This window comes from Halichoerus grypus, chromosome 14 (genome assembly GCF_964656455.1).
Source record: "Halichoerus grypus chromosome 14, mHalGry1.hap1.1, whole genome shotgun sequence".
NCBI lineage: Eukaryota > Metazoa > Chordata > Mammalia > Carnivora > Phocidae > Halichoerus > Halichoerus grypus.
In genome coordinates this window covers 46,817,688-46,841,437 of record NC_135725.1, presented here as the reverse complement: position 1 = coordinate 46,841,437, position 23,750 = coordinate 46,817,688, and the positions used below count along the sequence as shown (strand labels likewise).

General features: G+C 39.1%; 1 protein-coding gene across 4 annotated transcripts in view; it reads right to left on the bottom strand.

Moving 5' to 3' along the window:
• FOCAD (focadhesin) overlaps positions 1-23,750 on the bottom strand; it is a 309,238-nt gene that overhangs the window by 250,955 nt on the left and 34,533 nt on the right. For all 4 annotated transcript variants that reach the window (XM_036082633.2, XM_036082632.2, XM_078061288.1 and 1 more), the window contains 3 exons: positions 22,674-22,748; positions 19,883-20,037; positions 2,755-2,859 (listed from right to left, as the gene is read on the bottom strand). In XM_036082633.2, coding sequence (XP_035938526.1) covers positions 2,755-2,859; positions 19,883-20,037; positions 22,674-22,748 — 335 coding nt within the window. The remainder of the gene's footprint in view (positions 1-2,754; positions 2,860-19,882; positions 20,038-22,673; positions 22,749-23,750) is intronic.

Below are 23,750 nucleotides of genomic sequence, written 5' to 3'. Positions count from 1 at the left end.
TCTCCATAAACATTACTGGATTATGCCAACTCAGGTGATTGATTCTGGACCTCTCGATGTGCCGCCGCTCTAAAGACGCGACTTATGTATCCAGTATGCTTTCAGCTCCTCAAGCTGGGTTCCCTATCCACACCTTGCACCCACTGTCTTTTGAAGAACCAACCAGCGGAGAAAATGAATTATAAAGCAGGAAAACAGGTGAAGTGTGACAGACGACTGAAGGTCCGGCACTCACACACGGTAAGGACAATCGGTGGGAAAGGGAGAGTAACTCTAACCCTTCTGTTGGCAGGAAATTTCCTTTTACCATCATCTAAACCAGAGCTTCTTAAAACATTAAGGTGCCTACGGATTACCTGCAAAATCTAACTGGAATGCGGGTGCCAATACAGGTAGTGTGAGATGGAGTAGGAGACCCCACTCTCCAAGAGGCTCCCAGGTACCGCTGACGGCGAGGCAGAGCTCCACTACCCATAGTGTGGGGGAGAGAAGGGTCAGCATCACCTGGGAGCTTGTGACTCGAGAATCCTGAGCCCACCCTCAGCCTGAAGAAAGAGAATCTTGTGTTCAACAAGGTCCCAGGCAATTCGTATGCACATTAGGGCAGCTGACATTCCATCTTGTATCAGAATCACTTGGGATCTTTTAAGAAATACAAATGCCGAGGCCTTACAGCAGAGATTCTGATGCAGTTGATCTGGGTTATTTGATTGTTCCTATGCTTGTTTTTAAGCACACCCAGGTGGTTCTAATAAGCAGCCAGTGTTGCGAACCATTGAATTAAAAATACCCCACTGGGAGGACGGAAATATGGAGTGACTGCTAATGAGTGAGGAATTCGGGGAGATGTGAAAATGTCCTAAAATTAATAATGGCAATGGCTGTGTAATTCTGTGAATATACCAAAAAAAAACAAAAACAAAAACCAAACACTGAGTTGTATACTTTAAATGGGTCGATCCTGTGGTATGTGAATTATATCTCGATAAAACTTATATAAAAATTTTAAACTTTAATGGCTTTCCTATTTTAAAATAAATAACTCCCACTGAACAATAATAAAATGGCATTATTTTCTCTCTTCTTTAAGATTTTATTTATCTATTTTTAGAAAGAAAGAGTGAACAAAAGCAAGGGGAGGGGAAGAGTTTGGGGACAGAATCTTAAGCAAACTCCATACTGAGCTGAGTTCCACGTGGAGCTCGATCTCAGGACTCTGAGATCATGACCTGAGCTGAAACGAAGAGTCAGACACTTAACCGACTTAGCCACCCAGGCGCCCCTGGAATTATCTTCTATCCTGGAATTCTGGCCCAAGAGTTTGAAATTCTTTAAAAAAAAAAAAAAACACAGATATTTATATGACTCATCTAGAAATACTAAGATCTACTCATCTTCTTCTTAGGTTCAATTCTGGTTAAGGTAATGGATAAAAGAGAAACCTGAAATGAAAACCCTGTTAGGTCATAGAGCACCACAGTATGTAAGAAAAAAAAAAGAAATAAAAGCATATTTATCATTTTGGAAGAGTTTACACACCCCAGGTTTCCAGGGTATTTTCAAAAAATAATTTTCCTTTTGCTTCTCAAATTTAAAAATAAATTAACTTATGAATTAATAAGTTAACAATGAATTAACTAATTCATTATCCTACATTCTTCCAAATTTTCTGTATGTTTGAAAATATTCAAAAAACCACATTAAGAAAAAAAATACATAAAATGAAAATCTGCCCTTGTTAAAAAATTGGCTTAAACTCTCAATAAAAAAGATCATAAATAGGGGCACCTGGGTGGCTCTGTCAGTTAAGCGTCTGCCTTCAGCTCAGGTCATGATCCCAGCGTCCTGGGATCAAGCCCCACACTGGGCTTCCTGCTTATGGGGGACTCTGCTTCTCCCTCTCCCTCTGCCCCTCCCACCCTCTCTCTGTCTCTCTCTCAAATAAATGAATAAAGATTTTATTTATTTATTTGAAAGAGAGAGTGAGAGAGAGACACAGCGAGAGCACACAAGCAGGGGGAGCGGCAGAGGGAGAAGCAGACTCCCCACTGAGCAGGGAGCCCAATGCGGGACTCGATCCCAGGACTCTACAACATACACTAGTTACATGGCATCTTCTGGGACGCTCTGCTCACGAAGTAGGAGCCCCTCTCTTAAGAAATGGCTTCCTGGGACCTTCAAGGCAATGTTAGGGCCAACTTTACAAGTAAGTACGATGCCTTCCCTTGTCCAAACTCCTCAATAAAATCCAATGTATTTCACTATAATTGTTGCTATGTGTATTTTTTTTTTAACATAATTCTACCATGTTACATTATATAGATGACAAAGAAAAGGCAAATCAGGGCTCCTACCTACTAACCTTGCCCTGAGCATTAACCCTTAAATAGCCTATTACTTTTTATAGTACCCTCCTACCTTACCTAAACCCCTCCTGCTTTCAGTACATCTGCTCAATCAACTTTTCAGTTTTCATAGTATTGGGAAGATGGTTATAGATATCCCAGAGCAGAAAGAATTTTGGGTAACAGATTCCAATTCCAAGGAAGCAACCGTGAAACCCACAATGGTGATATCAGCATGTTTTCAAATCTATCTCCATCTTCTGTGTCTTTGAAATACTAACTTCCCGAGAGGTCTAAGACCCAACATCACTGTTGAATTAAATAATTCTTAATCGATTAGTGTATCTGTTCATAACTTAGTTAACAATTCACACACACACAAAAATTTTTTAAAGGAGAAACGGCATACCTAATAGTATATAAATTCCGAATATTCTTCTCCCCACCTTGTCCTTCCTTAAGAGCTTGCATTTGTAATAATTTCATAATGGCTTTTATCAAGCCATGTGTATTCCTGTAAAGAAATATAACAACATGTTAAATGCTATAGATATAAAGTGAATATCTAATCAGGTACTTAAATCAACCGTTTTTAAATAATTGAACCCTTGCCACCCACACTGAACAGTAACCACCCACGTGCACCCACCTCATTCTACAGGGCAGCCAAGAGGCCCAAAGGTAGACAGCTCTCATCCAACATATTTAAAAGAGAAGTCAGACAAAGAATCAAACCACCAACCTATCACCTCTCTACACATGCCTGGGGGGTATCAATGAGGAAAAAATAAACATTAGCCCACATAATTGCAGGCAGTGACCACATCAGTTACCCCGTACTGAATAATTAAGTCTTTCATTTATAAATATTAGTAGACCATGAATAATAACCAGACATATGAAATGGATTAGCCACTCAAAAAAGTGGGCCAGGGGACCATTCAGAGCAAATAACCCCCAATAAAATAAACGGGAGTGGGAATAAACCTTAAATTTTTTCTTTATTCTCTGGAAGAGGCAGGAGGATAATATATCAAAAAAAAGGAAGGAAGGAAGGAAGGAAAGAAGACCCTGCCCTTTTTCTTTCGTTATTTTTTTTTTTAATTGTGACATGGAATTTTTTTCCTGCTTTACTGAGGTAAAATTGACAAATACAATTGTAGTATATTTAAAGTATACGATGTGATATGTGCATACATTAACTTAATTATGGCAACCATTTTATAATTAACACATCCATCAACTCACATACTTTATTTCACCTTTTTTTTTCTTTTGGTGAGAATGCTAAAGATCTACTCACAGGAATTTCAAGTATACAATACAGTATTGTTAACTCTAGTCACCATGCTATACATTAGATCATCAGAACTTGCTCATCTTCCAACTGGAAGTTTGGATGTATCCTCTGACCCACCTCTCCCCATTTCTCCCACCCAGCTGCTGGCAACCACCATTCTACCTTGTTTCTATGAGTTTGGTTTGTTGTTTTTTTTCTTTATTCCACATATAAGTGTGACCACTCATATTTGTCTTTCTCTGGGTTATTTCACTTAGCATAATGCCCTCCAGGTTCATCTATGTTGGCACAAACTAGCCTGCCCTTTTTAAATAAGGTTCTCTCTGGGAATGAAAAAGAAATCTTAGAAATAAAAAAATATTGCTTGTTAAATGGGAAAAAAAGTAATTATGTTTTAAATCATGGTTGTTAATATTTATGGAGCATCCATTGTAAGCTAAGTACTCCCCTAAGTGCTTAACATGTATTGTCATTTACTATCCAAAATATAGTAAGTTACAAATCACTTTATTTTTAGGCTAGGACAAGACTTGGACTTAATTCATTGGTATCATTTGGGGCAATTATGTGAGGTGTTATTTTAGTGTACTCTTCTACAACATTTAAAGTTTTCCAACTGACATAAGGTTTGCCCACACTGTCCACTACAGTAGCCAACAGCCACACGGCACCTGTCATGTGCACATGTAATGTGGCGAATCCAAACTGAGATGCGCTAGAAGTGTAAAGTACCCACTGGATTTTAAAGACTTAGGACACAATAAAGAACATAAAATATTATATGTAATTTTTTATATTGACTGTATATGGAAATGTTATTTTCAATACATGGGGCATATAATATATATAATTAAAATTAACATCACCTGTTTAACTTTTTAATGTGGCTATGAGAAAATTTTATATATATGTGGCTCACATTTGTGACTCACCTTTCCTTACCTAATAATTTACTTTTCATATGATTAGAGTTTTAGAGAAGACAGATAACAGACCTATGGTTTTTTTATTGAAGTATAATTAACATACATGATTAGTTTCAGGTGTACAATATAATGATTCAACAATTCTATACACTTCTCCATGCTCATCAAGATAAATGTACTCTTAATCCCCTTTATCTATTTCACCCATCGCCCCCACCTCCTTTCCTCTGGCAACCATCAGTTTGTTCTCTTTTTTTAAGATTCTGTTTTTTTGTTTATCTCTATTTTTCTTTGTTCATTTGTTTTGTTTCTTAAATTCCACATATGAGTGAAATCATATGGTATTTGTCCTTCTCTGACTTATTTCACTTAGCATTATATAGCCTCTAGGTCCATCCATGGTGTTGCAAATGGCAAAATTTCAATCATTTTTATGGATAATATTCCATTGTACGTATATACCACACCTTCTTTATCCATTCATCTATCGATGGACAGTTCAGTTGCGTCCATATCGTGGCTATTGTAAATAATGCTGCAATAAACATAGGGGTGCATAAAAGAAACACAGGAGTGCATAGATCTTTTCTAATTAGTGTTTTCATTTTCTTTGGGTAAATACCCAGTAATGGAATTACTGGTCATATGGTAATTCTATTTTTAATTTTTTGAGGAACCTCCATCCAGACTTACGATTTTTAACCAATTTGGATCACCTACCACTTTATAAAAGCAGTAGAATCCCAGAGAAAAACACATACATCATATTTGCATTTCATTCACAGAACTACTGAGGCTAATAAATGAACTCCAGTTTTCTTTTTTTTTAAGTTTATTTACTTTTAGTAATCTCTACACCTAAAGGGGGGTTTGAACTCACTACCCCAAGATCAAGAGCTGCATACTCTACCGTCTTAGCCAGCCAGGTGCCCCTGAACTCCAGTTTTCTAACCTTTAAATTTGGTCTTGTTTGGCCTTATTTGTGGATCCAGATCTTACTGTGTGAATGAGTAAGTGTACTATATTTTAAGTGAGTGTGTAGCATGAATAGATTTTAAGTTTTGAAAAATGATGGCATCAATCAAATCCATTCAAATAGCAGTTGAATTCAATTGAATAATTATTTAGATTATTTAAATATTTCAAGTGGGCTGAGAGGGATGGTTTCAGATTTTTTTTTTTTTTTAAAGATTTTATTATTTGACAGAGAGAGACACAGCAAGAGAGGGAACACAAGCAGGGGGAGTGAGAGAGGGAGAAGCAGGCTTCCCGCCGAGCAGGGAGCCCAATGCAGGGCTCGATCCCAGGACCCTGGGATCATGACCTGAGCCGAAGGCAAACGCCTAAAGACTGAACCACTCAGGTGCCCCTGGTTTCAGATTTTTATTTAAACCCCTGCTTTAATTCTAATTAGCTAGGGAATGTTGGGTAAGGCACTTAACACACAGAAGCCACAACATCCTCATCTATATAATCTAGAATCATGATAAGCCCACCTCTTGTGTTGTTATTGATAAAGAATAAATAAGAGTATGTCAGTAAAACACCTGGTTATTTTTTCAATAAATTGTGATAATCTAATGCATGTAACTGTACCATAAAGATTGTAATGTTTTTCCCTCTTTACAGATGAGGCTATGCAAACACAAGCTTAAATGTGAGTTCATAAATACTTAAAACTGGAATGTGTCTAAAACTACCTACATAATGGAGCACTGGGTGTTATACACAAATAATGAATCATGGAACACTACATCAAAAACTAATGATGTAATGTATGGTGATTAACATAATAAAAAAATAAAAATAAAACTACCTACAAACCCAAAACTACCCTAACTCCTAGTATTTTCCATCTCTCCTCCCAAAACCCTCTTTTTCTTGTTTTAAGCCATTGTTACTCTGTATCTGAGATCGGCTCTTAAAAAAACTAAATTTCTACTGAATTCTGTATGATTGCAGAAAGAGGATACAATAACTGTTTGATTAGGGGCCCCTGGATGGCTCAGTCAGTTAAGCGTCTGCCTTCAGCTCAGGTCACAATCCCAGGGTCCTGGGATCGAGCCTCTCATTAGGCTCCCTGCTCAGTGGGGAGCCTGCTTCTCCCTCTGCCTGCTGCTCCCCCTGCTTGTACCCTCTCACTCTTCTCTCTCTCTCTCTCTCAAATAAATAAAATCTTTAAAAATTTTTTTAAATAAATAAATACTAGTTTGATTAGTACTGAAAATCAAAATGGTGAAATAGAAGAAAATATAACCACTAGAGGAGCAAAAATCAAAGATAGAAAAATTCTTCATTGAATCTATGCCTTCAAATTAAAAAGGCTACCAAGTGCTAGGAAAGATTTGTGAAAAAATTGCTGACATTTCTCAAATCCAAAGATAAAAGGAAAATCCTATGACCTCTCAGATTTTATAAAATAAAATTTATAAAATAAAGACCATTTAAAAAATAATAATAACAAATAAAGACCATGAGACTGACATCATTTCTAATTTGGCATCAGAATTCTCATCTGCAACACTGAATGAAGAAATATATATGGAAATATAATGGAAATGGAAAGGTTTATATAACTTAATAAGTCTTACCCCCCAAAAAACTAAGAGTAATGTATGAAGACAAAAGAAATACTTTCAGACATAATACTATGAAATTCTTCTTAAATAAGTGCTCCAGTTAAAAGAAAAATACATGATAATACATTATATGTTAATAAAAAAAGATAATACATGATAACTGCATAATTTTGTAAAGATATCCCAAACCACTGAGTTATATACTTTCAAAGGATGATTTTCTACTATGAGAATTTTATCTCACTGAGGCTGTTATTTAAAAAAAGAAAGAAAGAAAAAGATAAAGCATAAGAATTGACAAAATAGAAAGAGATGGACTACAAAGAACTGGTCAGAATGAATACCAGAAGAATTTGTCATCAAGTCTTTAACATTTTTCAAATGTGACTACAAAGTTTAAAGCAGTTGTTCAGAGAGGATTTGGAGGGCAGAAGGGGAGAGTGTGAAAAAGAACAAGAGAAAAAGACAACCTATAACTAAAATTCCAGATAGTTTTAGCAAAGTTAGTGGGGAGGGTTTTCAGAGGAGAAAAAACCTTAAGACAAGAGACCATCTGAGATGAAATACTTAACAACATATACGACAGACAAAGCGTTAACATCCAAAAAACAAGAAAAGCAACAAAATAAGGCTAATCATATAATAGCAAGATGAGCAAGGAATATAGATATGCAAATCACAGAAAAATAAGGTTCAAAATATCCAGTGTTGATGAGTGAATGGGGAAATAAGCACTTTCAGGTTGAGCATACACTGGTTCAGTCTTTTTTTTTTTTTTAAGTAATCTCTCTACCCAACATGGGGCTTGAACTCACAACCCTGAAATCAAGAGTCTCATGTTCTCCCAACTGAGCCAGCCAGGTGCCCCCACTGGTTCGGTCTTTATGGAGAGTAAATTGGCAATATCCATAAATGTTTAAATCCATAAAAAAATTCTAAATGTATATGCCCTTTCTCCCATAAATTCCACTTCTAAGAACCCATCATATAGAAATACCCTTATATAGGCAAAAGAAGATCTTACACTGTATTTGTTACCTTAAAAAATGCAAGAAGAAAAACATGTTTGTCAATATAGAAATGTTTAAAATATGATACATTCAGGCGCATGGGTGGCTCAGTTAAGCATCCAACTCTTGGTTTCAGCTCAGGTCATGAACCCAGAGTTGAGAGATTGAGCCCCACCTTGGGCTCCTCGCTCTGCAGGGAGTCTGCCTGTCCCCCTCTCCCCTTCTGCCCCCTGACTTGTATGCATGCACACGCCCTCCCTTGCCCTTTACAAATATTTAAAATAACAATAAAATAAAATATGATACATTCATAATAACGAATACTCTGCAGCTGTTAACAAAGATGCAAACGGATATACGGAAAGATATCCAATACCTATTGAGTGAAAAAATGCAAGTTTTAGAACAATGTACATAGGAATGGATTACCCAATTTTAAAATACTTGGGAGTGTATGTACTTATAAATACTTTCTTTATAGGTCTAGAAATGGGGCTCCAACTTCAATGGAATTAGCTGGTCCCTGATTCCACCCATGTGTCTGGTCCTGACTGCAGATCATCACCCTAGCTCCTTCTATATTCCAGAGGGAACGAAGTTAAGATTTGAAGGCACCTCTGAAACAGGCTAGGAGCCATGAGTCTTCTACTTTCCAGTTTTCACCAGGACCCAAAAAGAAACAGAATTTTTAAAAAAGAAGAGAGAAGATGACAAAAAGGAAAAGTTTTACCACTTAACTACTTTCACTACCTGCAAGTGCCACTGTTTGAGTTTTCAAAAAAGTATGCACACTTTTATTTTTTTATTAGTAAAAAAAGGCGGGGGAAGAGATTTATAATCTCACAGCGAAGGACTCGCTGATCACAAATAGGAGAGTAAATCTGATCTCCTAGATGAATAATATGAGCAGAAATTTAAGTAAACAATGAAACAACCATGGTATGTTTTATTTAGAACCTATCATTAGTCACAGTTTGGCACAAACACAAAAACATGTTAATATGAAAAAGTAGACTTCTGAGGAACATTCTCAGGAATTGGAATTAGCCCTCAGATGAGCAGGTTCTCTGTGTACGTACCTACACAGAAGAGTACTTTAACGAATCGAAGTGAAGGCTTTAATCAGGACAGAAAAGATCTGGTTACATATTATGACTAACTTATCCACAGTATAACCTGTTACTAGATATTCCCACGTCAGTGTCGGAACTGTGCCTCAAATTCAACATGTCTAAATCCTAACTCTTGCTCTTCTTGCTTTTCTTTCGATGTTCCCTACCTACCAGTTGGCAAGTCAGAAATCAAGGAGTCACCTTTGACATATTCCTTTCAGTCATCCTCATATTTAATCCACCTCAAATGCTTCACCCCTTCTTTTTCTTTTTTTTTTAAATTTATTTATGTGAGACAGAGGGAGAGAGCACGGGGTGGAGGAGCAGAGGGAGAGAGTCCTCCTAAGCAGACTCCACACCGAACGCGAAGCCCAACATGGAGTTCGATCAAATGATCCTGAGATCACGACCTAAGCTGAAACCAAGAGTCGGATGCTTAACTGACCCAGGTGGTCCAACTTCACCCCTTCTATATCTCAAAAATCCATCTATTTCCCTCCATCTCTGATGCAAGCAGGTATCTTCCTTCACCTGATCTACAGCAATAGCCACCTAAACTCATCTCCCTATATCCATTCTATCTGCCTACCCAAAACCCAACACTTTTTTTTTTTTTTTAAGATTTTATTTCCTTGACAGAGAGAGAGCGAGAAAGCACAAGCAGGGGAAGTGGCAGAGGGAGAGTGGCTCCCCACCGAGAAGGGAGCCCAATGCAGAGCTCGATCCTGGGAGTCTCGGATCAGGACCTGAGCCAAAGGCAGCAGACCCTTAACCTACTGAGCCACCCAGGCGCCCTCCAACACTTTTATATTATGTGCGTACTGCAGCCAGAGTGGCCCTTTTGAAACCCCTGATACCCACTAGATAAATACTTCAGTAGATTCCCTCAGCACTCAGGATTAAAGATGCAAATCCTCAAGATTAGCCATTGTGAACCGCATTATCTGGCCCCTACCTACCTTCCCAGCTTCATCTCAAACCACTCTCCCTCTGCTTTTGACACTTTTTTTTTTTTGTAAAGATGTTATTCATTTGAGAGAGAGACAGTGCACACAGGAGCTGGGAAAGGGGCAGAGGAACAAGCAGACTCCATGCTGAGCATGGGGCTCAACCCCAGGTACATGCAGGGCTCGATCCCAGGACCCTGAGATCATGACCTGAGCCGAAGGCAGACACTTAATCAACTGAGCCGCCCAGATGTCCCAGCTTTTGACATTCTTTTAGGTCTTCCTATGAGCCATCTTCCCTCCTACCACAGGGACCTGGCACATGCTATTTCCTGTAATGAGAAAGCCTAGCCACTCCTATTTGCCTAGATAAGTTCTATTCATTCCTCAGTCTCATCCTAGGTGTTACTTCATCAGGATGATACTAAAGGGACTCCTGGCACGGTGTACTTTGTCTGAATGTAGTTTAATACCTAACTGTGCAACTATGTGATCGTGGCAGTCCCTGCCTCTAAACCAAAGGCATCATAAGTACAATGACTATTTCTGCTTTCCTCACCATGATATCATAGCACCAAGCACAGGTATATAGGAGATAGTAAAAAAGAGTGGGTCTGGAACAAACTCAAAAACAGTGAAAAGATACTCAAGTCTCAAAAAAGGATTTTTAAAAAAGAGGGAAGAAAACTGAAATACATCAATTAAGTCTAAATCCATGAACACATTGTAATTCTTTATAAAATAAAATCGAACTGGTCAACACTGAAGGATGCTATGAAAAAGCTGACTATTTTGAAGTTGACCAAATTTATTTGAGAAAGAATCCACTATATATCCTGCCTTTCCTATACAAGCTGTACTACTGGGTTGACCAAATAATAGATGCGGGGAAGAGTCTCTTTATTGCAATATTTCAGGAAGCAAGCCAAGAAAAAATGATAAGATTTCAACCATGTTGAAGGTCCTAACGAATTAATGGATCTAACCATTCAGCATCAACAGCTAACATTTCCAAAAAAGAAAACAATCGGTTGGGCGTCTGCCTTCGGCTCGGGTCATGATCCCAGGGTCCTGGGGTCGAGTCCAGCATCGGGCTCCCTGCTCACTGGGGAGCCTGCCTCTCCCTCTGCCTGCTAGGCCTGCCACTTCCCCTGTTTATGCACGTGGTCTCTCTCTCTCTGACAAATAAATAAATAAAATCTTTAAAAAAAAAAAATCAGATATTATTTCCCTCCTGACTAGGGAACACATTACCATCTATAAGAAGTCTTCCCTCCCCTAACATCCCTCCCAATAAGAAAAAAAAACTGAACATAAATCTCATCAAATTTCTAAAGCAAACTTTCATTTTACAGGAAATATAGAGAAATAAGTTAAAGTACACCATGGAGATGCATTCAGCAGAGTCCAAGAAAGAGAGACAGGGACGCCTGAGTGGCTCAGTCAGTTAAGCATCTGCCTTCGGCTCAGGTCATGATCCCAGGGTCCTGGGATCGAGTCCCACATGGGGCTCCTTGTGCTCAGCAAGGAGCCTTGCTTCTCCCTCTGCCTGCCTGTCTCTCTCTCTCTCTGATAAATAAATAAAATCTTAAAAAATATATATTTAAAAAAAAAGAAAGAGACACACAGAGACAGAGATGAGTAGATGTGAGGGGGGCGATCCCATCGATTAAAAAAGGTGTAAAAGACATAACAACAAATTCTTGGATGGTCATTCAGAAACAAATCATAAAAAAAAAGAATATGGGACAAATGGAAATCTGAACACTGACTATACATTTAAAGAATTATACACACACACATATATATCCAGGTATAATAATGACATTATTGTTCTTTAAAAGGAGGTATACAGTTAAATATCTAAAGAAGAAATTATACGATGCCTGGGATTTGCTTCCAAGCATGGACAGGGGTGGGCTATGGAAGGAGCAGGTTTAGTGGCTATAGGGATGCGTGAAAGGAACATGAGGGTTCATAACACTATTCTACCTACTTTTGAAATTCTCTATAAAAAGTTTTTAAAATCATAGGAGAAGTTCCTCTTTTTAACACCAACTGTGCCCAAGATTTTCTTGGTAATTTTTTTGTGTCACACTATATGCTAGTTTCCTTCCCTCCGTCCCCCTGGCAACCAAGGCAGTGGGGGTTTCTACCATTGCTGCTGTTTGGAGAGGTAATACATAGTTTCAAAAGAACATTCCAGAGGACGATGACAACGGAAAACATGGCGGCATCTCGCCAACACAGGAACACGGTTATGTTACTACCTTTGACAGTGACTCTCTATCCACTCAGTGTCTCCTCCCTCTAGTCCTCTCTGAGCAACACCAGTCTAACACCAGTCACTTAAGCACAATTATAGTTCAAAGCTACAGCTGAGCTGAGGGGCTGAAAGATACCTATTTCCCAAGTCATGGCTTTCCCTCCAAGTTCAATCCCAGGGAAGAAGACTCCTTGGAATCAGTGTTCCAGCCTCCTGTGTGGGGACTCGCCACTCCTTCCCCATTTGTGTGGTTACTGTGTAGGGAACCTAGCACCCATATGCTCACACAGTGCAGACACAGCCTCTAGAGGGTTAAATTGTGTCTCCCAGAAGGATACATCTAAGTCCTATCCTCTGGTACCCGTGAAGGTGACTTTATTTGGAAATAGGGTCTCTGCAGATATAATTAAGGATCTCGAGATCAGATCATCCAGGGGGGGCCTTAGATTCAATGACTTGTGTGCTTCTGAGAGAAAGGGGAGGGAGAGCAGAGACAGACACACAGACAAGGAGGGCCTGAAAAGACAGAGTTATGCAGCCACAAGCCGAGGAACGCCAAAGGTTGCAAGAGCCACCAGAAGCTAAGAGAGAGAAATGGAACGCGTGCTCCCAGCCTCCAGAAGGAACCAATCCTGTGGCCTTCTTGGTTTGGGACTTCTAGCCTCCAGAATTGTGAAATAACAAATTTCTGTTATTTTAAGCCACCAAGTTGTGGTCAATTTTGTTGCAACAGCCTTAGGAAACGAACACATAGCCCCTGGCAGACCTGACCGGTCCAGAGTGAACATCTCACACACACGGGTCCTTGGAAATCTGTAATTGTGGCCAACCTCAGTTGGGCTGTCTCTTATACAAAAGAGCTATTAACCCAGGAGCAGGTGGTGCCCTGGAGACCAGAGGCAGAGAGACTCAGTCTGCGGCAAGAGGGGGAAACACAGTCTGTACCCAATTCATTTCTGAGGCCCGGCTGCGTCCCTGTTCTTGGGTCCTAGGGGACACCCATTTACCAAAAAATAAAAAGCACCCTTTTGTGCTCAAATTAGTTCAAGTGGGTTTCTGTAACTTGTAGCCCAAAGAGTCCTAACACACTCAGTAACCTGCTGCCAAAAGTCCTTCAGTGAAGATCGGCTGGAACAAGTTCTTCCTTGGGAAGGTGCCAGAAAAAGCTGAATTGATTCAAGAACCCTCTCAGTGACAGCAATAGAAACTTTAGGCCTGGGGTTCCTGGGTGGCTCGGACGTTAAGCGTCTGCCTTCAGCTCAGGTCATGATCCCAGGGTCCTAAGATCGAGCCCTGCATCAGGCTCCCTGCTTCTCCCTCTCCCTCTCCCCCTGCTTGTGTTTCCTCTCTCACTGTGTCTCTCTCTGTCAAATAAATAAATAAATCTTTAAAAAAAAAAAAAAGAAACTTCAGGCCTGCCCTACCAGCAGAATGGCAAGAGGCAATGCAAAAAGGAACCTCAATTTTCACTGGGCCTAAGAGCTGAGACCCAGATCTTATCATGAGAGGGAGTGCAGGTCAGGAATGATGTTGAGTATTCCAAAGAAATAAATAAATAAGACAGAAAAGAAAACATTTTTGGTCAAGCTGTACAAACTACAGTAATTAAAACCACCCACAAAGATGGCTTTTCTCTAGGTAAATATAGCACAGTTACTATCGTGCATATGAATAGCATGCATCAGGTTTCCTTTGTTTGGGGTTGATTTGATTATAACATGAAACACTGCTCATGTATGCTCAGTCTCTTTTTGGAAAGACCTCAAATAATGCTTGGTTCTTTGCTTTTGAAATATTCCAAATATGAGGTACAAGGAAGTAGCCATACTAATTTTTGGACCAGGGATGAGAATTACAAATTCTCATTGTATGACACAAATTATCTCCGAAGGGGGCATCCCTGGGTATGATGGGGACAATGGTACAAATGTGGCCCAGTCTCTTTTTTCACCAGAAAGGATAATTGGTCAGCTTTAAGCACAGTTAGTCACCAGCAAATAAGAGAATGTTAAACACTAGATTAATGATCAAATCATTTTCTAAATTTGTTATAAAATTATATGAGAAAAGAGAGAGAGAGAGACAAAGAAAACCAGGAAGAAAGGAAGGAAATCAAAAACAGTTCTGGGGAACCCAGGCTTGAATAAATGACAAAAAATAATGTTTTAAAAAAAAAATCTAAGAAATAGAATGCTATTGACTTTTTGCTTGGGGAAGTTCTACATACTCATTTGTCTTCTCAGTCCCAGAAAATAGCCTGATTTCTTCTGAAGCCTTTTCCCACTATAAAAGTAACATGTGTTTCAGTAGTTGCTTTTCCTAAATCACCTAGAAACATCTTAGCACAAACACATGGCTCTTACAATGGAAGATTTTGAGACAAACAAAGCTTCAACCAGATCAAGGAACATGAAAAGAAATAGGGCAGAATGTCCTAGACGAAAAAAGTGCCTGGAATCACTTTTCTGGTTACAAGCTGCAAGCTGAGAGAGGTTCTGGGATTTTAGGGAAAGAAAATGGATTGGAGAAAAGAAAAGGAGAACATCTGGAAACAAGCTAAACAGCTTACAGGAATATTTAGAAGACAAGATGGGGAAACAGACATGGTCTAATGATTCTGTCACTCTCAGATAAGAGTGAAATAAGCAATGATACCCATGTAGATATAAACCTGAAACCATCTCAAATTCAAGAAAAACACTGACGCCCCAACTAGATGAAAGCATGCTATGACTAGACCCCTTAAATCTTGGGGAAACCTCATGAAGTCATCCTTCCTTGATGCTTCTTCTCCTGCCAAATAAAATAAAAATGGAGAACCTAAATAGTACAGAAAAGCTTCAATAATACAAGATATGAATACAGTGTCTCCTCAGTTGCTAGCCATTGCCTACAAGAGAACAGAACAATTAAGTTTCCCAAGGAACAGAGTCATCAATAAAAAAGAAGAGCCTGAAACACAGAATTTTTCTCATTAAATTACCCTAAACATTAACTCCCAAGAGTTCTTAGAATAATTTTAAAACAACTTGGACCTTCCATCAATCCACAATCAAAGACTCCCTGAATCCATCAGCTTTAGTCAGGACCACCATGGGCATCTTTAATAGTCTATGCAAGATTTCATTAAAAAGCAGGCTTTGCAAGGCACCTGGGTGGCTCAGTCAGCTAAGCGTCCGAATCTTGGATTGGGCTCAGGTCATGATCTCAGGGTCCTGGGATCAAGCCCCGCCCGCATCAGGATCTGCGCTCAGTGTGGAGTCGGCTGAGGATTCTCTCTCTCCCGCTCTCTCTGCCCTTCCCCTGCCTCCTGCCCTCTCTCTCTCAAATAATAAAAATCTTTAAAAAATAAAAATAAGTAAAAATAAAAAGTAGGCTTGCCTTTAGGAATCTCAGAAAACAGACTTTAATCTCTCACACCTTAACACACTTTATTTTCCCCAAACACATAAATTGCAGGTCTCTCCCTTATTTAAAAAGCACAAAAGGCACACAAATCAAGGGCTAGCCTAGTTTATCTAGCGCATAACCATCCTCCCAAACACATTTTTAAAAGAAGGGGTTGGGGAAGCAGTGGAACGGAAATTACAGGCTGTCATGACATCTCAATATCGAACACTGACTACCTGGTTCCACAGGAGAGTACAGTTTTTATGCACAATCCCGTTACTAAGCAACGGCAACAATGGCTGCCTGAGCTTTCTAGAAGCTAGTGCGGGAAAGGGGGGGCGGGCGAATCTAAGAACAGAAAAATGGAAAAACTTGCTTTGGGAATCGTTATCTCAGGATAAATTCAATGTAAAAACAAAAATAAACAAAATCTAAAACAATCTAAACTTAAAACAAGCAGTTCCTGAAGAGACAAGAAAAGTACATGCTACCATGTATCATTCACTTTAATTTCAGTTTGTTTAATTTCAAAATTCACATTTAACTGGTGATAATGATTTCCTTACTGTGTTTCCTTTGTGGTCCCCCTTCTTTCCTTCACCCTCCCTAGGGAATAATTTTTTTTTTTCAAATTTCCTTACTGATTAAAAGAATATTTTAGACCTCTTAAATCCATTTCTTTGTTTACAGAAGCTATAAAAACTAGTTTACAATTGTTTCATGTTGCCTCAGCTTTGAACCGAGAACACTCTTAGACATCAAACTATTCCTTTGAAGGAACAGTCTCTCAAACAGAGCCAGACACTTTCCCAGCCACTCCCTGAAGTTTAGACAACCAGAGCTTTGCAAATGTCAAGTCTTTTGCAAAGTTAGACTATACAATGTAGCAGGCTCTAGACCAACGTTTCTAAATTGCAGGTTGAATGGCCAGGGGTGGGGGGAGGGCTCCCATACATGTTCCAAGAGAATTTATAGACTAGACTGACAAAGGGCCGAGAAGCAGGTTATAAAGCTAGGGGAGATGACCTCACAGACTTTTCCTTCCATCTCTCCTTGTGCCTTTCAACATTTCCTGCAATGCTGAGAAAGCTCCAGAAGCTACATTCTCTAAATCTCTCTTCTACAGAAGGCTGCTTCTCCCTATGGCTCACTACCTCCCTCTCTCAATCTCTCAGTTCCTGAAGGATGCTACGCTAGCAGGTAGGCAAAATAAAAAGATTACCCTTTAGAATTACTGTTCTACGTCAAAGCTGAGCAATTACTATGTGGCTCTGTTCCCAGGGTGCCTCTAGATTCTGATAAATCTCTCTTTGAAGAAGAGAAATCCAGAGACAAGTAGAAATTTAAATGCTGTAAATTGAAGATCCAAAATGTCTCAGGCAAGAAGCACAGGGAAATGACAAAGTCATTCCTGCTTTTATATCCCAAAGATAAAGATGGGGGGGCGGGGTGTATGTTTGTTTGATTTTTATTTCTAGTTTTATACTGCTGTGGTCAGAAAACATGCAAGATAGGATTTCAATCTTTTTTAATTTATTGAGATTTGTTTTGTGGCCTAACATGTAATCTATTCAGGACAACGTTCCACGTGCACTTGAAAAGAAATGTGTATTCCACTATTTTTGGATGGAATGTTCTAGATATATCCTGTTAGGTCCATCTGGTCCAATGTGTCATTCAAAACCACTGTCTCCGTGTTGACTTTCTGTCTGGATGATCTGCCCATTGATGTAAGTGGGGTGTTACGGTCTTCTGTTACTGTTTTCTTCCTCTATGTCTATCAACAGCTGTTTTATGTATTTAGTGCTCCCATGTTGGGTGCATAAATATTTAGAATTGTTATATCCTACTGTTAGATTGTTCCCTTATCATTATATAGTGTTCTTCTCTGTTTCTTGGTACAGTCTTTGTTTTAAAGGCTATTTTGTACAATATAAGTACTGGTGCCCCAGTTTTCTTTCTGCTTCCATCTCATGGTAAAAAGATGGTTTTCTGTGTCAGAAAATTCCCTGAACAGCATTTGAAGGAGAAGGCTGTTTGGGTCTCCTGTTTTTAATTAAATTAAATTTAATTTCTTAAATTTGATTCTTTTTTTTTTAAAGACAGAAACAATGCAAAGTATAGTCTTTGTAATCATTGCAAACCACAAAGCTCTGCTACTTGAAATAAAACAAATGAAAAAATTATTCACACATAATTATTATCTCTACTGGTAACAATAAAGAAAACGTAGCACTTATATAACACATTTCCTCATTGAATTGATTCAAAAATTAAACTGGTTAGCTTCAAGGTCTACCCTGTCTCCATCTCCCTGTGGCTTATAAGTTAGTCAAGAACATTCTCAGATAAGAAACTTAAAGATTTCCCCCCAGGAGCTTCCAATCGTTAAAATTCCTATATAGGTTTACTATAAAATACAATGCTTTCTTCTATGACTTGACCATGTTTCCGATGACCCTTGAAAACTAATGGTCATCTATATGTATCAGATTACTCATTGAAGCACTGACTATAATTGCAAAAAAAGAAAAAAAATGAAAATAATAGGGAATTGGTAAATTATGGCACATTCATACAATGGAATATTATACGACTCGAAAAAATTAGAAAGCACTTTATTTTTGTTAAAGAACAATCTCCAGTCTCCAAGATATATTTTTTCACTAAAGAATGAAAAATAAATACTGTGTGCAGTAGGCTATTAGTTTTTTTTTTTTTTCTTAAGGAAAAATATAAACACATAAATTGTCAGTTATATGTACATACAACATCTTTAAAAAGAAAATAAGACCTGGTAAGAGTTTTGCCTCTGAGAAGAAAAACTGAATTATAGGAGTAAGACAAGACAGACACCTGGCCTCATATACCCTTTAGGACTTTTTCCATGTGATTGTGTTGCTTATTCAAAAAATACATTTTTTTTTTTTTTTTTTAATTTTTTAGGTGGCGGGCAGAAAGAGAGAGAGAATCTTAAGCTGGGCATGGAGCCTGAAGCAGGGCTCAATCTCACAACACTGAGATCATGACCTGAGCTAAAATCAAGAGTCAGACACTGAACTGACTGAGCCACCTAGGTGCCCCCCAAAAATACACTTTTAAATCTTAAAAAAAATCTAAGGTCACTAACAAATTATAACATATACAGATGACATGTTGATTCACCATCAGCAAATCTTATGCTTTTCAGTTTACAATAGTAATGACAGACTTATAATGAGGTATGAAGGACATCCCACACAGCATAATTTTCTAACATAACCTTCTGGAATTAAAGGTATAATCTCAGGTACCTGGCGGACTCAGCTGGTAGAACATGCAACTCTTGATCTCGGAGCTGTAAGTTCAAGCCCCATGTAGAAATTACTTAAAAACAGAATCTTAAAAAAAAAGGTATAATCTAACCTGCTCTAATTATTCCTTACGTAGACAGAGACATTACCCTGGCTCCTTAGCGGCTGAAACTTACTTTTGAATATAAATAGTACAAGTGCACAATGCAAATAGGTTTTATGTTTATGAACTTTAAGGCATTTGAAAAGATTTAGGGGGAAACAAATACCATTACCTGCATCTGAAAAAAGGGCATAAGGAAAAATCTACATGGCCTGCTTAAGATCAATCAGTAAGTTAGGGACGCCTGGGTGGCTCAGTGGGATTGAGCCCCACATCAGGCTCTCTGCTCAGCGGGGAGCCTGCTTCTCCTTCTCCCTCTGCCTGCCATTCTGCCTTCTTGTGCTTTCTGTGTCAAATAAATAAATAAAATCTTAAAAAAAAAAAAAAAGGGGGCCTCAGAAAGCCCTGAAGTCTTACATACAGCAAATGACCACAATTCCAAGACTATAGAGTCCAAATCAGCACATATGAAATACCAACTTCGTGACATCTTAAGGGAGAGAAAAACAACTGGCAAGTAGAGTGAACGTTGACCTTTAATGGCAAATTAGTGACTTTTTTTTTTTTTTCTAAAAATGTGTTTTACTGATCAAACATGAAAGAAAGAATACCTGGTTGATGGAATCAGGTTGAGTATCCCATTGAGCACATAGCTGAACTCTGCGTGATCCTGAGCAACAAGGGCCACTAGACCCTCACAGCAGGCTGTTCGAACCACCACATTATCACTGCAACACTTCTCCCACAGCAAGTTCAAAGCCGGAGTCTGAAATCAAACCAGTGATTAAAAGACACGTCCGGGGATGCCTGGGTGGCTCAGTCAGTTAAGCATCTGCCTTCGGCTCAGGTCATGATCCCAGTGTCCCGGGATCGAGTCCCACATCTGGCTCCTTCCTCAGCAGGGAGCCTGCTTCTCCCTCTTCAGAACGTGTTTCTGCTCTCCTACCAGCAATCTCTACCACCTACATGCACTCCACCACCCCCCACACGGCCCCTGCCCCAATTTACTAAAGTCTAATGTGGGCCCAGAGGAAAGACAGTTAAGGGGGGGGGACAGCAAACTGGTATTTCCATGGCTTCCAACAAAAGCCTAGAAAACTGTTGTGGTCAAGAAAGAAACTGACTTGGGATGGCTGGGTGGCTCAGCTGGTTAAGCATCTGCCTTCAAATCAGGTCATGATCTCGGGGTCCTGGGAACGAGCCCCACATCCAGCTCCCTGCTCAGTGGGGAGCCTGCTTCTCCCTCTGCCCCTCCCCCTGCTCATGCTCCCTCCCTCTCTCTCTCTCTCTCAAGTAAATAAATAAAATCTTTAAAAAAAGAAAGAAAGAAACTGACTTTTTGCCCCCTCCGACCATTAATCTGTCATCTTTGATAGAAAAGCACCAGAAGGGCACATAAGTAAATGTTAAGATCTTTATTTTGAAAAATCCTATAAATGCAGAGCTTCGAGCTTTCATAACTTCCTCAAGCATCCATGACCCACCCCACCAGAGGTTCATGACTAATGATAAACCCATATTTGAATGTACTGTGGGTTAAGTCCATTTAGATTTACATGTGGTTTGGGTTTTGTTTTGTTTTATTAAAGAACACATCATGAAGCTATTTTTCCCTCTTCCTAACATAAGTTATTAGAAAAATATATAATTTGAGGAAAAAAACTAAGATCCTCAGCTCCCACAGAATAACTAAAAGAGGGGCGCCTGGGTGGCTCAGTCGGTTAAGCGTCTGCCTTCAGCTCAGGTCATGATCCCAGGGTCCTGGGATCGAGCCCCGCATGGGGCTCCCTGCTCAGCGGGAAGCCTGCTTCTCCCTCTCCCACTCCCCCTGCTTGTGTTCCCTCTCTCACTGTGTCTCTCTCTGTCAAATAAATAAATAAAATCTAAAAAAAAAAAAAAAAAAAAGAATAACCAAAAGAATGAAAATCAGCATATTGTGCCCACTTTCCCACTGTAGCTGGCTTTGAGAGCCTTTTCAATCTAAGGATCCCACTGTAACAGAACAATACAGTTAACAGTCACTGCAGGAAAGAAATATTTATATACCAGTTCTTTTATTCAGAAGGAAATTTTATTCACCTGTATGGCCAATATCAAAGGGTTCCAAATGTCAGTAGTCCATTTTAACCAGAAAAACGAAATAAATGAATAAAAAAAACTCCTGCCTCAGGTATTACTGTGCCCTTGTGGAAGTAAGCATTCATTTATTAATAGAAGAGAAAACAGTCACAGGGATTTGACAATTCAATAAATCCCGGCTGTTTAAGTAAAACCACTAGATCACCTCATAGTACATAATGTGATTATAGGCAGGATTAAGATCAGCGCTCTCAGAAAACCTAATTTATACAACTACATACAAATACCAGATAAATGCCAATTAGTGAAATTTGCCTCTACACTAATTTCAATATGGCAGCAGACGCTGGAGAGAGATGTAACTTGGAGTAGCTAATCAAAAGCAATGTGAGGTGGTAAAAAAAAAAAAGCAACGTGAGAGAAAGAAAATCAATTATTTCTTCTGTGAAAAAAAAAATCTTATTTCCATCATCTACATTCTCCAAAGAGTTTACCTGAGAGCACCACACAGTTTCCAACCAGCAGGTCAAAATCTACAACACTGGTTGACCAAAACCCAAGTGGTCTATATCTCAGGAAGCTGAGCACAGTTTCAATCTTAGCATTCACCTGCCCTATGCATGGATGTATGGACATTTTCCTTCAGCTCCAAGTACCAAAGCATGACCTTTCCAACATAGAACTCATATTTGGGGCACCCTAAAGTAGGAAAAATCTCCTACATCCAAACAGAGCCGCTATGTTCACTTTCTCCATTAAACAGAAAGATTCCCTCAGAGGTAATCCTACCAACCTTCTCTAAGGTATGTCTATCCTCATTCCACCCATGCTATTTTTCACTAAGAGTCACAAGAATACTCCCCTTTACCATCCCCTCCATATCTCATTCCCGGAGTCTGTTGTAACCAATTTTAAAATTGTAAAGAATTTGGAAGAAGGGGGACGCCTGGGTGGCTCAGTCGGTTAAGCATCTGCCTTCAACTCAGGTCATGATCCCAGGGTTCTGGGATCGAATCCCACATGAGGCTCCTTGCTCAGAGGGGAGCCTGCTTCTCCCTCTGCCTATTTCTCCCTATGCTGCTCCCCCTGCTTATGCTCATGCTCTCTCTCTCCCTCTCTCTGACAAATAAATAAAATCTTTAAAAAAAAAAAAAAATAATAATAATAATAGTAATAATTTTGAAGGAGAACTTGGCAAACCAAAAAACAAACAAACAAAACCAGTTCAAAATCATTTCTACAGTGACCTGAAACAGAAGGAGTGCCTACATGCAGCTGGGAACAGTATCTGAATAGAACTCAAGTGCAAAGTTGAATACAGACCTGGTTTGTGGATTGATGGATCTTTTCTGAAAAACCATTTTCCTTCAGGACTGCAGCAATAAGATGACCCACAGCCTTAAAAAAAAAAAAAAAAATCAATAAATACATGGCATCAGAAGTTCTCTCCAATTAGTGCATTTGAAGGTAACTCCTATCAATACTAGTTGATATAAAAAAAAAAAACGAGGTGATAGGAGTATGAGTGTGCCAGCCAGTCAAGTCATAATAGAATTCCCACTCATCTGAGAGTGCGCTCTGTGGAAGGCACTGAATTAGGCATTCTACGTACATAATTTCTTAGCTTCCTAACAACTCTCAAGGTAAGCATTTTTATTCCAATAAGCAATCTACAGTTCATAGATATTAAGAAAATTGCCAGATTTTCAGTTCAAATTGCTGTCACTTAGTATTAGAAGATAATGTGAGATTGCTTCATCCATTAAACCGTGAGACAAATGAGAAACTCCACAGCTTTTAAAATCATTTTTGCATCTAAATGCAATCCATCATGCTTCATCATGTCCTTAATGAAGATGGAGAAAACTCATCCCCATCTTTATGACCACGGCCCATACAGAACTGAACCAATAGGTCTCCCCCTACCACAACCATTCTCTCTCGTTTAGGCTCTATGATTTAATTTCTTTATTATTTTCTCATAGGTTTTAGCCCTTGCATAAGCTTTTAGTCTCATAAATCTCTAAAACGTTCCCATATCCTGCTTTGGTCAAAAAGCCCAAAGTTAAATCTAAGACTCTATTTATAAAGGAGTGTTGATAACATAAATACATATAGATCGTTCTTTCCTACCACCTCAACTCCATTCTCCTGGTTCTGCACCACTCCCCAGCACTGCTCTGCTGTTTTAGAGCTGTAGGCTAGCAACAATGAGAGCCATCCTGCGCAGGGGCTGGAAAAAACTCTCTAACTGCAGCAAGTGTTGATCCTGCACTTGGACCAACGTATGATACAACTGTGAATCCTGTCAGTCTTGTAGTCTCCAGAAAAGGTCACACAAAAACACAGCACCTCCTCCTTTGTTTTTGTATTTCACACATTGGAAATGATTTAAGACCT